Source organism: Mus caroli, chromosome 11, assembly GCF_900094665.2.
Source record: "Mus caroli chromosome 11, CAROLI_EIJ_v1.1, whole genome shotgun sequence".
Classification (NCBI taxonomy): domain Eukaryota; kingdom Metazoa; phylum Chordata; class Mammalia; order Rodentia; family Muridae; genus Mus; species Mus caroli.
In genome coordinates this window covers 114,923,952-114,941,369 of record NC_034580.1, presented here as the reverse complement: position 1 = coordinate 114,941,369, position 17,418 = coordinate 114,923,952, and the positions used below count along the sequence as shown (strand labels likewise).

The following is a 17,418-nucleotide window of genomic DNA, read 5'->3' as shown; positions in this document are numbered from 1 at the left end:
TCTCCCTCTCCCTCTCCCTCTCCCTCTCCCTCTCTCTCTCTCTCTCCCTCTCTCTCTCTCTCTCCTTCTCTCCTCTAGCCCACCATACCTAAGCTAGGGCTTTGCCAGCCAAGCAGGCATCAAGACGTGACCACAAAGATGCCCTAAGCTGTCGGATGCCAGGTTGGCAGCTCCATTTTTTCCAGGGGCTTACTTGCTCTGAGTATGACCTTTGCACGGTCCCTTCTTGCCACTCAAAGGGCTCATCCTCCCCACGGGCCTCATGTTCTCTGCCCACTTCCCTCCTGCCTCCCATCTTACCCTGCACTGCTTCCCTCCTTCCAAGAATGACGTCCTCGGCTTACTCCCAAGAGGAAGTTAAGAATTATCTCTGATTTCTTGTTTGCAAGCTTGTGTTGTGGGCATTCCCTTCATTAAACAGTAGAAGTAGGGGATCAGGAGGCAAAATGACTCTTCATCTCTTTTTCCCTTCCCAGTATTTACTGCAAAGGGGAAGACAGTGACTGTGAGGGAACATGTTCCACAAAGGGGGAAAAAATTCCTTGGCGCCTGGAATCGTCCAAAGTGGCCCTAATTACAATTCTGGTCCAAATTCATTTACCAGAATACAGAATAAATTCTGTATTTATTTACAGATTTCACCTCCTACCCGTCTTCATATTTAGAAAGATCAAGAAGGGTTTTAATGTGTAAAAGATGTTTTTTTTCCCCATAATACCCCCATCATCGCCCACACACTCGTTTACACTGCTTTGAGTCTATAAAGTTATGCTGCCACGGTGGGAAGACTTAAAGGAGTGCTCTGACCCAACTGTTCAAAGACTGGGTCCCTACACACCGCCTTCATCTTTCCCTGACCGACTTCAGGTCCATCCCCCACCTCCACCCCCCACTAGGCCGTTTTCACGCTAAATGTCTAATTAGGACACCTCAACCCACCCTCCCATCGACAAAGCAGCTAACCAGGTTTTGGGACCACACCAGGATTAGAAACTTCCACCTTAGAAGGGGCAAGGGACAGGGGGTCATAAGCGGCTCTTACAGTGGCTCTGCCCTTCACCGTTTGTCTCCGGAGTAACTGAGCGTTGTAAGGTAAAACCTTGAAAAATCCTGAACCTTGCTTCTAAACTTCTCTTTCTGGTCCTAAGAACCCGACATCCTCTATAAAATCAGCCTTTCTAGTCCTAAGCCTGGTTCCAGAATCTCACGGATGAGTCGAAGAAAAAATTAATTTGCCTGTTTGGTGTGTTGTTCCAGATAAGCCATTAATATGCAAATCAGGGAGTTGGGCTCACGGAGTGAATGGAAGCAGTGCGGGTAGGCACGCAGGACAGCCCCAGATGTTTGCATAATTACTTCTGCCCCAACTTCGGGAGTGCAAAATGTCAAGGGAGGAGGCTGTGAGCGTAAATACAGTGCTACGTCCCCTGGATCTGAGTGTGTGGAGGAACCCAGGCTTCCTTTGCTTAGAGAAGAAGCGAGGCATCGGGGCGTCTCTGCCTATGGCCTCTCGTCAAGTGGGATCTTGTGGGTCTTTCTCAGAGGAACGAATCACTGGGAGCGGTCGGGAAAGGTGCGGACGAAGCCATCGCTGGCCCCAGGAGTCCTATCAGCCCCGGAACGGAACTTGCTTCTGGGCATGCTCCAAGCAGTAGAGCGCAGACCTCGACGTCCGCCAGTGGCCCCTTCTTGTAGGACAATGCTTGGGGCCGACCAAGGGAAACCTTGTTCCCAGGTGCAGGCAAGGACGCTGACTAGAGTGTCGGATGCTGAGGTTTTGTGAAGCCCTCTGGGGGATCGTTGCTTTTTTTTTTTCCTGTGGACTCCCGCACTGCTGTCTAGGGGGTTGCCGCCAGCAGTGTACACCCGGAGTTGCTGCTCCATGCGTCCTCAGGAAAACCGAACCTTGTGCTTCTTCGAGTGACGTGTTCCAGCACCTCGGGTTTTTCTAAAACAGAAAACCGAGCTAGGGCTGTCTGCGCAAACCACCTCTGGAGCCAGTGACACTTGTCTGGAATTAACTGGATGGAGGTCTCCGACGTCTGGGAAGCGGGGCGTGTGTGTGTGTGTGTGTGTGTGTTGTGTGTTGTGTGTGGTGGTGGTGGTGGTGGAGCCCGGGGATGGGGGGAGAGAAGTCACTTCAATTCCTTCCGCTTGGGGGCGGGATAGGAAGAGAGAAAACCTGAAGCTGCAGACCGCCGCATCCATCTCTGAAGCTTCTGGGACTACACACAGCTTGTGTGGGGACTGTGAGTGGATGGGGGTGGTATTTGGACTGCACCGTCCAGCGTAGTTAGCGACAGAAGTGTCACCCTGGCCGAACTCCAGCTTTAGTAGGTTCTGAGGGCTTGGAGTCTTGACTGAGCTCAAGCTCTGACGGCGCCACCCCTTTCCAGGCTTCCAACTCTGCTTTCCCTTGGGATGGTGGTGCTTTCCTACCTTCCTAAGGGGCACAGTCACCGGGCATAAAGGGCGCGCACCGGTCGTGATGCATACCAGGGCCAATGCTGACTTTGCAGTTTTACATTTGGGGTGCCTAGAGCATAGGCTGCGGCCAAAGGGTTGTGTAGTCCGGGACAGCCTAAGAGTCCTTATCTTATCGCAGGCAGAGAAAGCGGCTTCGAATACATCCCTAATCTTAGATGGGACTCCTAAGCACTGTATCTCTACTAGGCCACCCATTTATCACGAACTGTTTTGTCACCTCGCCTCACTGCCCCACCCCCTCCTCGCTTCACGGTTCCGCCCTGGACTTGGCCCTGCAGTGCCGCATCTAAGCGTCCTTCCTAGCACGTGGGTGGTGGTGCAGCCATTTCACTCTCGGGCTCACAGCCCAGCCACCTCCCCTTCTAGGCCAAGAGAGCCTCCGACGTCCCAGGGACGGGGCTTTCGCAACCACACCAGCCAGGCAGGCTGCTTTCCCGGGAAAAGGCTGGGGAAGAGGGGAGAGGGTCCGCCCCACGTCGCGCATGCGTGCTGGTTTAGCCGCTGTGCGCGTGCTCCAGCCACCAGGCACTGGGCGCGCGCTAGGCAGGCACTCGAGGAGAGAAGTTTCTCTGGGCTAGCCACCATCCCGGGCGAATCTAAACCACGTCCAAGAGGTGCGTCGACAGATTTCCAGGAAAGGTGGGTGCCCCTCATTAGCAACTAGCTGCTACACTGGCCTTAGAAAAGCAGTAACAGCCACAGTTGTAACATAAACATTTCTCATTGTATTTCCCTGCTCTCTTCAGTGTAATCCCGCCTTTACATTGCTTGTAACCCATCCCGTGGACTCTGTTCAGCAAGCATGCTAATATTCCTTTTAAAACCTTAGTGAAAACCATGATGTATTGGCGCAGGCCTTTAATATCAGCACTTGGGAGACAAAAGCAGGAGGATCTCTATGAGTTCGAGGACAGCCTAGTATATACACACAGTGAGGGCTATAAAGGGAGACCTCATCTCAAGAAACAAAACTTTAGTGAGAGTCTATAAACAGTGGCACACACCTGTAATCCCTGTATTTGGGAAGCTGAGGCAGGAGGACCACAATTTTGATTCCAGACTGAACAGTAGCAGAGCCCTGTCTCCAGAGGTAACTAACTGTTAGAAGTTCAAACAGATCAAATAACTTGCCCATACAGGCATACAGCGAGCGAGCGAGCGAGCGAGCGGGCTAGTCTTGGAGCCCACAATAGTTGTAACTATGAAGATTTCCACCCACAACCAGCTTCCAACTCCAAATGGCTTCCTAGAACCTTTCAACTTTCTTGCTGAGGGCTCTGCGAAGGGGTTTGTGCTACCAGCCTAGGACCCAACCCCAAGTCCTTTCTTACCCTCAGTTCTTCCTTATAAGACCAAAGGAAAACTGAAATGTACCCAGAGTTTTTAAGCCCCTGCTGTGAAAGACCTGGGAACCCTGACTTGGGTGTTCTCAGGCAGGGTGATTGACCTTGCCTGGCTGTCCCGAGTGGCTGGGCACGAGTTAGTTAGGTCCTCAGCAACTGTTGTACAGATGAGCTTACTCGGGTGCTTTCTTTCATGGAAGGGTGTGTGTGTGTGTGTGTGTGCGTGCGCACGCGTGTGCTAAGAGGAGATATCAAATGTTATGTGGCTTCTGGTGTGTGGAGGTCCCGGTCTACAGGTGGTCAGCCCTTCTTGTCTGTCACTGCCCATTCTTCGTCCCTAGGAAGGAGTGAGAGGAAACCGTAGAAAGGAAAAGCTGGGAATGTTCTGAGAACAACTAGATACTACAGTCAGCCTGCACAGGCCAGACCTTCGGACTTCTGTCCATAGTATTTCATCGCCGCTACCACTTTCCAGCGGCAGGCGGCAATCCACTCAGCAGGCTTTCAGTCCTGCTGTGGAGTCGCGAGGCAGGAGTGGATGGTGCAGGCAGATCCAGCTCCAAGTCGGCAGGAGATCAGCCACGGGCCACAGGCCCTGCAGAGGCCATGGTACACATGGCCACGCCTCGGAACCGCTCACTTAACAGCTCCAAATCAGCCCGCGTGCGTGGCCAAGATTGGGCAGGTCCGACGCCCGCCAAACCGCGCAGTTGAAACGTACCCAAAGAACTAGCCGAGGCCTGGCCTCAGCCTCAAGCTGGAGGACGCGCTGGGGCTTGCTGGTCTGGCCGGATATCCAGGATCCAAGCACCCAGCTAGGCGCGCTCATCTTCCCTGGACTGCGCCAGTCTCAGGCTCCTCCTCTCCCAAGAGGTTGAGTCCATGGGCAGCGGACCTATCCAGGCCTAAATGGCCTCAGACTCAGGCCTGCCGTGAAAGTCGGGCTCCCGGACAGTCTAGGCACCTTCGGCCGTCTGGGGCAGAAGGCGGGCAGGCAGGCGCCCTGCTCTTAGTAAGAGCTCTTGTCAGAGAAGAGCAGTGGGCAGCCCCACACCCTGGTCACCTAAACCGGCCAGGAATCGGCCCGGATTGTGGGGAAAGGTGAGGGTTGCGGTAGCAGGTGTCCCCCAGACAAGAGGGTGCCTGCATTTCCGTAAACAAAGAAGCCGGGTAGTTTGTGTGTGGGGGGGGGGGGGGAAGGGCGGGTTTAGGAGAATCGCAGACAATCTCCTTCATAAAAATGTGATCTAAGAGCATTTGATTTCCACTTTCACTCCCCCCCCCGTGTCCCCCCTCCCCGCCCCTACACACTCACTGTCTCCAAAGACACTCAAATTGCAGCCATATGGGCTAAAGTAATAGGAAGCAGTTACCTTATTTACTGCAGAGGCGGCGCAAGCAAACCTGGCAGCGGTGGCTGCTAGAAGTGGGATGAACAAACAGCCTGGGGTCTTGTTCTTGGAAACTTTTGTTTTATTTAGTTTTGGGAGGTGCACAAGGGAACAGTCGATTATCTAACTTCAAGGTGGGGGAGGTCTTATGTGGAAGAGGTGTGGAGAACTGAGCTGGTGGGCAGGGGAGGTTTCAAAAATAAAGGTGGGCTGTGGGCAAGCCTCCTTTCATTGGTTTCAAGGACTGCGCTGAGAGCTGAACAGCCCAAATCCGCTCCAGACTTGGTTGGAATGAGGGCAGTTGCTAGTGCCCCCTCCTGGAACACACAGGCATCTTCCATTCTGACCTAACTGGACCCCAGCTCTGGGCCTGTGGGACTGCAAACCCATTCCTCAGATGTCCACTCCCCTCTCAATATGTCTAAACTGTCCAGGGGAGAGACCACTGGGAGGTCTGAGTTAACACCTCTGCAACACTGTTCTAGTTTCTGTAAGCTTGGTAGCACTTTGGGTACGTGCAAAGGTAACATCCCACCTCCTCCCAGCTGATCTACTGAAGGACTAAACTCTTCTGAGACAGGAACCAAGTTCTGGACCTCTGCACGTTCTGTTTCTTCCCTTTGCTCCTGAATCCAGCTTCAACTTTGCAATGGGCTCCACGGGCCTTTGAAACTCAGAGAGCCCCCAAGCACTGATCTTGTCTTGAGCTAGCTATTAGAGAAGAATTACCATCAGGCACAAAGACAGGAAAATACAGCTAGAAAGCAGAGACTACCACTAACTAATGGTTCCTTCAGAAGTAGTAAGTGCGGGGACTGCCTCTCTTCACTTAAAACTTCTCTGGTTAATTAGGCAAAGAAGTAAATTTTAGGAACTGAGCAGAAGAAGAGAAAAGGAAGGAAGGAAGGAAGGAAGGAAAGAAAGGAAAGTGGTGGGGCAGGAGTGGAAGAGAGCTGGATTTTTTTCGGTGAAATTGAAACCAGCAGTTGATGACCCTCGCCCCAAACCCCCTGGTCCATGAAGACACACAACTTAGGGACAGAGTTCTTCTCAAAACCCAAGCTGAAGGGAAGCCACCATCTTTTTCTTGACCGGCAAACTTCCCAGGGATGAGAAAGAGAGGAAGAGCTAATGCCCACCACCACCACCAGCCACTCCACGCAGTTCCCTGCCACTGGCTTCAAGGTGGCCCTGAAGCCGGCTTGCAGAGCCGCGGCCCCCGCTAAGCTCCGGGTGGCCCGACAGCCAACGCCCGCGGCGGGCAACAGATTCCAAGCACGGGCAGGCGGAGCGACTAGAGCGACCCGGGCGGAGGGCTAGGGTGGGCTTTCTCTGGGCGGGGAAACCAGACACTTATAGGCGGCTGAGACCGACTTTATTTTTACTGCCCAAACTGTTGGAAAGTATTTAAGCTTAAACAGAAACAGCTGTATCGCTGGCACCGGCCGACGAAACTATTTGTTACCAGGAATGACTTTTTATGATTAAGGACCCAGCCGTCGGCGGTCTCTTGAAGGCGGCGGGCGAAGGTCGCCGGGGCGATGTGGGCATCCTGGATCCGCTGTTCGTTGAGACCCGAGAGGACTCCTCACCTGGAGCACACCTTGCTATGTCGAGGAGTGAAGCCAAAAACTGGAACCTGCAACTGTTGATGCAAGAGGAGGCCTGGGGAGTACCGGCGCAGCTGGCCCAACTCGGAGCTTGCAAGCACCGCCTGAATCCATCCTGAAGCGAGACCCTGCAGGAGGGGTCGCGAGCCTCCTCTTCCCACCCTCATTGTCCCCAAGACTCAGCTGCCCTGCCCCAGCTTCTGTCCCTGACCCAGCCTGTAGTTTCCGTCCAATCCACTCCTCAGTCCTGAGAGAAGTCAACCCTGACCACGTCTGTCCCGGCCTGGGTGGGTTTAGGGAGCCTATGACCATCGAGGCAGAGCCTAGAGCCTGGCTAGTTCGGGGGTGAGCCAAGGCCAGCACCGGCGCGTGCAGTGTGCAGCGCCTTGGACCCGAGGCCAGCTTTGCGCTCTGGGCTTCCTGCCTTTTGAAACAGACTCCTTAGCTCGCTGTTTTCCGGTCTTCGTCGTTTTTTCTCTTTCTCTCTCCCCTTTTCCCAGCCTCTTCTTGGCCAAGAGAAACTTCTTCCAGCCAAGTTGATATCGCGATTTAAATAAATTGTGTGTTCCGAGGTCGGGCTCTGTGATCTGGAGCTTGGGTAGTAAAAGGGCAATGTGGGGATAGCTGCTGTTGAACCCCCCCGCGCCTCAACAGGGGTTACCACGAGGGGAGGAAAGAGAGCCTAGGAGCAAAAGGTCAATGAGTGTACGCAGGTGTGTGAGGGACTGAGGCATCTCTGCACGACCCTCGTCCCCTACCTGGGACTTGCCATCTTCGCGTCGGGGGTGGGGGTGGGGGTGTCTCTTCCAGGCCGCATTAGATACCGCCACACCCCTCAATTTCCACGCCGATGTTTGTCGGGAATCCTCCGCTTACGTCGTCTAGAAGAGCCCGAGACAGAAAGTGCACTAGCTCTGCACCCAGGTCTAGAGCAGAGCCGCGGCGCCTCCAGACGCTCACCCCCGAACTAGCCAGGCTCTAGGCTCTGCCTCGATGGTCATAGGCTCCCTAAACCCACCCAGGCCGGGACAGACGTGGTCAGGGTTGACTTCTCTCAGGACTGAGGAGTGGATTGGACGGAAACTACAGGCTGGGTCAGGGACAGAAGCTGGGGCAGAGCAGCTGAGTCTTGGGGACAATGAGGGTGGGAAGAGGAGGCTCGCGACCCCTCCTGCAGGGTCTCGCTTCAGGATGGATTCAGGCGGTAAACACTGGCTTGCGCCAGTCTGCTTTGGGCTTCTGAGCCCGGAGAAGCGCCCATGCCAGCTCGCAGGACCCGGAGGGTGGACGCGGGCAGCGCTATGCGACTGGAGACTAAGAGCAGGCTCATTGATTTGTTAGCTGGATGGGACTGGTGATGAAGGGAGGAGGGGGCGTTGCCATGGAGACTCAGGGTGCGCGGCCGCAAGGGAGGGGTCAGGGAAATAGTAGGTTCGGCGCAAGCGACGTAGGTCCGGGGGTTCGGGCGCGGCCCGATGAGCCCCAGCACCTGTGCATTGTGCAGCAACGGCGGCGGGCGACCAGGATGGCGCCAGTTAGGGCATGGGCAGGTGGGGAAGGCCTGGGTTTGCAGAGGGGCAGCGCCTGGCTGGCACCTACGCAGGGAGCCCTAAGAGCTCGGCGGGGCAAGCCACGCACCCGGGGAAACGCTGGGCAATCAGACAGGGGGGGGCAGGGGCGGGAGCCTTGGGCAGCGGCCCCCCTGTCCAGCCGTGCAGACTGACAGCAGCCGGGCCCGCCCCGCTTGGCGTCACTTCCGCTGACGGCTCGGGGGGGGGGGGGGCCCTCTGGGTCTCTGGAGTAGACAGAGACTCCGCCTCCTGGCGATTGGAACGCGGGTCACGTAGCAACGCAGGGGAGACGGGGAGAGGGGCGTGGCCGGGCGCTAGTCCAATCAGCGCCCGCAGAACGGGCCCAGGACGCTTGGCTTTAGCAACGTCGTTAGCAACACGTGGGGCGGGAGGAAGCGCTGGGAAGGGGTGGAGGGAGGGAGAGTGCGCGGGGGAGGGAGGAGAACTGACGTCAGCGGGAGAGTATTATGGGCTGTCGAGGGCTGGCTGCTGCTTTTCTGCTCCTGGAAGCGGCTGAGGGGGGAAGCGGCGAGTCAACATGGAGCTCTCGGCGGTGGGGGAGCGGGTGTTCGCGGCCGAAGCCCTCCTGAAGCGGCGCATTCGCAAAGTAGGTGAAGGGGAAGGCGGGCGGCGACGCGAACCCTCCCTCACCAGGGCCCAGGCTCCCTCCCCCTGCTGCAGCCCAGCCTCCCTTCCCCCAGGTCCCAGCAGCGGCCGCGGCCGTGGCGGCGGCGGCCGCGGCTCAGCCCCAGCGCTCTCCTTAGACTTGCAGCCCTGCACAGATTGCATGGATGGGGGGCGGGGTGGGGGATGAATGCCGGTGCATGCACTTTGTGCAGCGTTTCTGCAGGGGTGCTGCAGTGGGCTGGTTCCTTTGGCGGTAGTGTTTGGAGCATTCATTTGGTGCATGCATTTTCGCGTGTATTTCTTGTGTCCTCGTCATGCATTTCTCCCCACGCACACACATACACAAGCATTTTCCCTTTTGCATCTGCAGGGACGCATGGAATATCTCGTGAAATGGAAGGGCTGGTCGCAGAAGTAAGTAGGTTATATACAATCGCTACCCCACACTGATATCTAGGAGGGTTCTTTCTTCCTCTTTTCCCCTTCACATTGAAATACAACACAAGGCAGCCGGAAAAGTTGCACACACATACACGCCCTCCACTTCGTCCTCTCTCTCCTGCTCCAGGGACTGATGCTCCATTCTTCCTGGTTTCCTTTAGGTACAGCACGTGGGAGCCCGAAGAAAATATTCTGGATGCTCGCCTCCTTGCAGCCTTTGAGGAAAGGTACAGACCCTTAGCCTAGCCACTCACTAGAACCCATACAAGATGACTTCGGTGCAGCCAGGACACACCCCCTTCTCTCTCTTTTCTTTCTTTAGGGAACGGGAGATGGAGCTCTATGGCCCCAAAAAGCGAGGACCCAAGCCTAAAACCTTCCTTCTCAAGGTATGTTGCGATCTCCAGAGGTGGAGTGTGCCCTTTCAGGGAGGATCTGCAGGGCTTGTAAACCAATGGGCGCCCTGGCCTTGTGTGTATTTGTAATCTGGACTTCTTCTGTCAGAGGCCCCATCACGGGAGTTCTAGAGGCGGGACTTAGCTGCACCAGAAGGCCTTCATTCCCACCACCCCCCTCCAGCCATCCCAAGTAGACCTGTACTGTTATACAAGGAGTCTGTTGGTTGCAAATGGCTTCTTCCAAACAAATCCTCATTCCCCTCCCCCAGACCACTACCAAGAGCCCACCTCCCCACTCAATTAGAATTTCCCAGGCATCCAGGGAAAGTTGGGCAGTCAAGGCTAGAGGTCCTGGGGGTGGGGGTAGGCGGGGGCGGGGCTCTTTTCTCCTCACAACAACTTCCTTCTGCAGGCCCAGGCCAAGGCAAAGGCCAAAACCTATGAATTCAGAAGTGACTCTACCAGAGGCATCCGGATCCCTTACCCAGGCCGCTCACCCCAGGATTTGGCATCTACTTCCAGGGCCCGAGAGGGCCTGCGGAACACGGGGTTACCCCCACCAGGGAGCAGCACCAGTACCTGCAGGGCAGACCCACCTCGGGACCGAGACCGAGAGAGGGACAGGGGTGCCAGCCGTGTAGACGACAAGCCCAGCTCACCGGGGGACAGCTCCAAGAAACGAGGACCGAAACCCAGGAAGGAGCCCTTGGACCCTTCACAGAGACCTTTGGGAGAGCCCAGTGCTGGCCTTGGAGAGTACCTGAAAGGCAGGAAGCTGGATGAGACCCCTTCTGGGACAGGAAAGTTCCCAGCTGGCCACAGTGTGATCCAGCTTGCTCGAAGGCAGGACTCAGACCTGGTGCAATATGGTGTGACCAGTCCTAGCTCAGCAGAGGCCTCGAGCAAGTTGGCTGTGGACACCTTTCCAGCCAGGGTAATAAAGCAGAGGGCTGCTTTCCTGGAGGCCAAAGGCCAAGGTGCCCTGGACCCTGGTGGTGCCAGGGTCCGACATAGTTCAGGCACCCCAGGCTCAGTGGGAAGCCTGTATCGGGACATGGGGGCGCAAGGGGGAAGGCCCTCCCTCATCGCCAGGATCCCAGTGGCCAGGATCCTGGGGGACCCAGAGGAAGAGTCCTGGAGCCCCTCTCTGACTAACCTGGAGAAAGTGGTCGTCACAGACGTGACCTCAAACTTTTTGACCGTCACCATTAAGGAGAGCAACACGGACCAAGGATTCTTTAAGGAAAAAAGATGAATTGCTGGGGTGGGAGCCCAGGACCAGTGCAGGGGAGAGTGAGCTCAAATGGCTTAGTGCTTTTTATTTCTGGGTGACTGTGGCCTCTGGTTGGTCCTGTCCTTCTTCACACCCCTCTTCCCTTTCATTCCTCCGTCCTCAGTTCTGGCTGGAAAATTATCTCTAGAGTTCTATTTTCTATTAGATGTAAATATGTTATTTAAGAGAAAAATATCTAAATATATATATTTCAACTCTTGAAGTTCTTTTATTTAAACGAGGAGAGAGAGAGAGAGAGAGACTGTGGTTTGGTAGGGCAGACAGACTGAGCTGGCACAGGAGGGGCCCCTGTCCCTGCAGGGCACCTGGAAAGTTGGGGGCCTGGGCCCTGGGATTCTGGAGGGTGTGTGGAGGGACTCAGCCGGCCCACCTCCTCCCTCCAGCTCCGGATTCCCAACCCTCCTGGCACCGCAGAAGATTTTTTGCTCTCTTCCCCATTGGCCAGCTAGGCCAACAAAAGGTTGGCTTCCCAATCAGAAAAAGGGGGGTGGGGTCAGACCAGTTTTCTTTTTTCTATTTTCTGTCTTTTTTTCTTTTTTCTTAAGATGAAGAGGGTTACTGGGGGGGGGGGAGTAACAACTTGAACAACTTTCTCACATGTGTTGATAAAGGTAGAGAAAGGTCGCGAGTGAGTGGGCCGCAGTTCTCCCCGAACCACAGCAGGAGAGTGCACTTTATGGAGGTGTGAGTGCCGTACACGCGGACTGTGTGTGCGTGTCATGTGGACAAAAATCTCCCCGTTACCTCGATTCCTTCCCTTACTTTTGCAAAGAGAAAAGAATTCCAGCGAATTTGTTTACATTCCCGAAATGCCAGGATAAATTGGGAGGATTGCGTGTCAGTGCCCAGAGCACCAGACAGTTGTTATACTAGAAAAATATTCGGGTGGACTTTTTCTTTTTGCATCCTCTAGATTTGCCAGAAGACAGGGCGGCCCCACCTCCCAGGAAGACTTGGACAAGCCTGGCTCGCCGGGGGAGGGTGGGACCTGCTTTTAGAGGAGCGAGCGGCCGCCAGGCCACCCTGCGGGGCCAGCAGCGGGCTGCGCACCAGGCCGGTCGGGCTGGGCACGGGGGTCGCAGCCCGAGTTGGAACTTGGTCAGGTGGAGCTCATGGCCGAAGGGGCTCGGCAGGGTTTCCATCCAAGAATGCGCAGTAGAACTTTAGTGTTTTCCCTCTTCCCCCTTTCTTAAAAGCAAAAGCTGTAATTTATAGTCCTTTTCGATTCTGGGAGTGCTCTCTACGTGAACTCGACGCTCAGACTCCGCCGCAGGGGGCGGGGGAGCGCGAGGTGGAGCGGGAGCGACCGGGGACCAGTGGTGCCCCGAGACCATCTGCGCCCCTGGTCCCGGCCCACTCCGGACCGCGCCGCGCGCAGCTCGGACTCAAAAGCACAAATCTGTCCCCGAGCCTACAGTCGCCGCTTCCAGCAGGGATCCTGCGGCCTCTCCACCCTCCCCGCCCTTAAAGGGCCAGCAGACGCTCTAACTTCCAGGGCTTTTGGAGGGAGGGGCTCTAAGCTCTGCTCCCGGGACAAAGCACAGACTTCAGGGGCTCTGGGCTGGGCTGGAGGAGCTTGGTAATGGGGAGGGACTGAGAGGGACGTCAGCCTCGTCCTCTGCACTCTCCGGCTTCCCATCTCCAGACTCTCGGTCTCTCTTTCCTCCAGACAATTTTTTTTTTTTTTTTGCCTTTAAAGAGAGGGAGAAAAAGAGGAAAACGGTGTATTCTACGTGTTTTTATTATTTTTTTATTTTTTGGAGAATCAAACTGCGTCTAAAGAGAAGCCCCTAGAATGGGGATTTTTATCTGCTCATATTTGTAAAACTAGTATTTTCGACTTTGTATAAAGAAGCGCTGTTGCCTGTGTCTGTCTAGTTGTCGACCCTATTTTCAGATGAACCTGTTTTGAAGGGTGCATCTGTGACCGAGTGGATGTAACTCCGGAACAGGAGTTCCCTATCTGGCTACCGACTCCCTTTCTCTTCTCTCCTTCCTCGTTTGTATTTTCCTTCCCTCCAACCTTCCTGATTCTGCCCTCACTGCCCTCGTCGTCCTGCCGTCTGTCCATGGCCGTCGTGTGTGTCTCCTTAGCTCGCTCTTGAGAGGCTGACTTGGGGGTGGGGGGTGGGCAGGGGTCGGGGGCTACGTGGCTCAGAGTCTGCAACTGCAGACCGGAGGAGCATGGGTGTTGAGTTTATGAGTTCTCAGCTATGTATAAATCTCCAATTGATCTCTGCCTCGGCTCAAGAGTGAACCCTTGGTACCTATTTTGGGTTGTGAATGTGTCTGTATCCAGTATCACTTTTTACGTGTTTAAATATATGCTTTGTAAATAGACACGAGTCTTGGCTTCATTATTTTATTTATTTATTTCCCAGAACAGGGAAGAGGTAGTAGGCTGGAAAGGCAGGATACTTGCCTTTCTGACTTGATTTCCCTCACTCCACTCTCATACTCTCAAAAAAGGTCTGGATTCCCGACAAAGGCCCGTTCCCAACTAGGGCACCCCTCAGTGAGAGTGTGGGGAGCTGGGTTGGGGAGGGAGCGAGTCGTGACCTTTCTGAGCTTTCCCGCGAGCTGTCTTCAGTGCCCGCTTAACTTCTTTGGGTTGCAGGCAGAATTCGAGACTCTTGAGATGAAGTGTGCGCTACCTCTGGGCTCTACTCACTCTGAGGGAGGATCCCCCCAGCGCCAAACACCCTTCCAAGCCAAACTTCCATAGCTCCTGACACCCAGGAGCCATGCTGACCCCCTCACTGCCCTTGACCCGAGCCTGCTCCTCGATGCTGTCACAGGACTTGTGTCCCAGACCCCTCCAACCTCATCAGTGCTCCCCGAAATGCAGTCTCCGTCTATTGATTGAGGAATTGAATTCGCGGGTATTGCTAGGCAACTGCCTGCTTGGAGCCGGCGCAGAGCGCGCTGATGTGATTAGTGAGCCGGGAGCTGCGGATCCTCAGCCCCGCGCTCCCACCCCCAGTCCCTACGGCTTCTTGGACCCTAGTGTTCTTTCGGGTAGATACCCCAAGGTTGGATGAGGGGCTGCCGATGGAGAACATAGCATGGGGTGATGGTGGTGGGTGTTCTCAGTCTTCTAGGCTGCAGACTTCTCAGCAGAGAGGCCGGGTCCTGAGGCTGCAAAGGCGACCCATGCTCCGGATTCCCAAAGAGGACCTTACAGTACTGAACCTAGTTCCACCTCCATATTCCTGGGCAGATCTGGCTCCCTTGCATAAAAAGCTGTAATCCGTGCGAACACGCAGAGCCCAAGGGGAGGGAGGGGGGAATACGGACCGGGTCACATCTTTTGCCCTTGGCCCCACCTTCCTCCTCCAGCTCAGTGACCTGCGTGGGAGGCTGTGGATCAACGTTTGTGGTCCGGGATTGCCACAGCGGGTCATTGAGTGTCCAGTACTCTCGGACGTTGAGCGGTCAGCTTGTCTCAGTCGCCAAGAGGTTCAAGGTCTGTTTCTTAGGCCACCTCAAGGTGCTCTGGGCCGAGCAAGCTCTTTACTGGGTCCTCTGGAGGGCGATGGCCATCAGGGAGCCAAGAAGGCACTGTGACTGTGCCTGGTGACTTCAGCAGTAGCCCCTCCCTCAAATATAGGTTGGAATCCCGCACTGACCCTTAGGGATTTCTCCACTTCTTTGGTCACCACCAACTTTAACCTGGGTTCAGAGCTTCCTCAGAGAATTTTCTGGGTGTATTCTCCCTGAGAGCAAAGCCCGGGTGTGAGGACCCCTGGCTCCAGACAACCTTCGTTCAGACGGATCTCCCTCCGTCCGTCCTCTTTGGCAGGACATGTTAGAGCCGCTGTCCGAGCTGAGCCTGGCCCAACACAAACACGGGTTGAATGGAATACTTATGGCTCTGCTTAGAGCCGGTTTTTTTTTTTTTTTTCTCTTGGACTCTTGGACGCTCACAGCGCGCGGCTCTGACGAAGGCCCAGTGCTGTGCCCAGGACGACAGTGGTATGCAAGCCTGCTCCAGCTCTCTGCGGATCCACCAGGGCTTTTTTCTTTTCACCAAAAGGTCCTTCAGGCCAGAGGCGGCTCGGATACAGCGGGATCCCAAGGTAGGAGCGAATAGGATCCCGAACGGGTGCCATCAAGGATGGAAATTTAGCTGACAGCAGGGAGAAGCAGTAGGCAGAGGCCTGGACTTTCTTTCTGCAGCCGCAGACGGATCGGCGGGTGGTTACTCTGAGCAGCGGGGGTGTAGACAGTGCAACTGAGTTCAACACAGCACGGGACAGCGGGGGATTCCGCCCTCCTCCCCATCATCATTCAAAGTCCAGCGACCCGAACTTCGTGGGGAGCGCGCGCCCTCTACAGGCAGAGGCGTCAGACCCTTTCCCAAGTATACCCCTCCCCCTCTCTGGTTCACGTCTGATAGACGTGAAGAAAAGCCTCCTTTTCTCTTTTTTTAAATTTATTATTATTTATTATTATATGTAAGTACACTGTAGCTGTCCAGAAGAGGGAGTCAGATCTCGTTACGGATGGTTGTGAGCCACCATGTGGTTGCTGGGATTTGAACTCCAGACCTTCGGAAGAGCAGTCGGGTGCTCTTACCCACTGAGCCATCTCACCAGCCCGCCTCCTTTTCTCTTAACCGGCTTCTCCCGGCATCACCTCTGTGCCTTTGTGAATCGGCCTCGACCCACGCAGGCTGGACAGGAGGGAGGTGGTGTTCACTGGCCTAGAACCCAGCTGCACCCATCGTACCAGGTGCCCTCCACTTGGTGTCAGTGGTGCCTACTCTAGGATGGAGGTGGATTGATTAGGTGGTCAGACTAGGAGCACAGAAATTAATAAACATCAATGTAGGCTAGCCCCGCCCCCTCAACTTTGGTCTGGAGACCTTGTCCCTGTAGACATAGATTTTCAGAGAGCCTAGCTGGCCAATGGGGCCAGCACTTGTTCCTGTCCCCCAGGACCCGAGGCCTATGATCTAACTGCCCCTATCCACCTTCTCAAAAAGAAAAGAAACAAAAGGCACCGAAGACAACAAAAGGGAAATCAAATCGTCAGCTGCCTGCTTTGCAAGAACCAAGGAATGGGTTTTCCTGGCTGGAGAGATGGCTCAGATGGCTCAGCTATTAAGACCTGCGTTTGATCCACAACATCCACCTGGCAGCTCAAAACCCATAACTCCAGCCCCAGAGGATTCACCATCCTCATACAGACATTCATGCAGGGAAAACACCAATGCACATCAAATAAAAATATAAGTATTTTAAAAGTCGTGTTTCTGCAACAAGGTGTTTCTATCTGTAGTGTTGACCCCTCCCCACAACCTGACATCCAGGCCTGAGTCCCAAGCAGCCTTTCTGCCAGGAGTGGCCCATCTTCCCCTACACTTCAGAGGATCTCTATTCTCCTGGGAGGTCAAAGGAAATTTATGAATAAAATTAATGTCGAAGAGAGTAACGCAAGTCTTGGGCTGGGGAAGGTTATGTAGCAGCCTGTCTTCCCTTCATCAGTTGTGGGCAAGAGTCAAGGTAGCCCTGACCAGGTGCTTCCTGCCCTTCTCAGAGCTTCCCAACATGGTACTGTGGAGGTGAGGGTGTTGGTTTTACTTTTATGTACTCTGTAAGGGGGGAAAAGTGAGTTACCGTGTATCTCAGAAGCTTGGTGGTGGCTGGAGGCTTTAAACATTCCACTTGCCCAGTAATTAGCCATCATTGTCCCATAATGAAGGTTACTACCAGCATCTAACAACTGCTTCTCACTGCTGTCAGACAATATAAACATCCTTGATGGAAGTGTGTGTGTGTGTATGTATGTATGTATATGTATATATGCGTGTGTATATATATATATATATATATATATATATGTGTGTGTGTGTGTGTGTGTGTGTATACATACACGCATGTATACACACATATATGTGTATATATCAAATATATATCTTGATGGATATATATTTGATGGATATTCTTGATGTGTATATATATATGTATCATATATATGAGTATATATCTGACTATGAACATGACTAGATTATATATAATATAATCTTTCCCATTAAGCCAGTCTTTCTCAAATTTGGTTTCTTGGATATTCTGGGACGGTGGACTTCTGTATGGTGGACTGCCTTGTGTGGTTCTGTGGCACTCTTGGTCTCTGCTACATGCTGGTAGTAACCTTCATCATGGGACAACCTTCTCCGGATACTCTTTATGCCTCCCACTCATCAGCGTTCTCTCTCTCTCTCTCTCTCTCTCTCTCTCTCTCTCTCTCTCTC

The 17,418-nt window shown here is 54.2% G+C and overlaps 1 protein-coding gene across 1 annotated transcript; it reads left to right on the top strand.

The window, feature by feature from the left end:
* The first annotated feature begins 8,877 nt into the window (after window positions 1–8,877).
* On the top strand, window positions 8,878–11,364 carry Cbx8 (chromobox 8). Its single transcript, XM_021177759.2, has 5 exons — window positions 8,878–9,009; window positions 9,400–9,443; window positions 9,632–9,697; window positions 9,793–9,859; window positions 10,281–11,364. The coding sequence occupies exons 1-5, from the start codon at window positions 8,941–8,943 to the stop codon at window positions 11,121–11,123; spliced, it is 1,089 nt and encodes a 362-aa protein (XP_021033418.1). The 5' UTR covers window positions 8,878–8,940; the 3' UTR covers window positions 11,124–11,364.
* The last annotated feature ends 6,054 nt before the right edge of the window (window positions 11,365–17,418 follow it).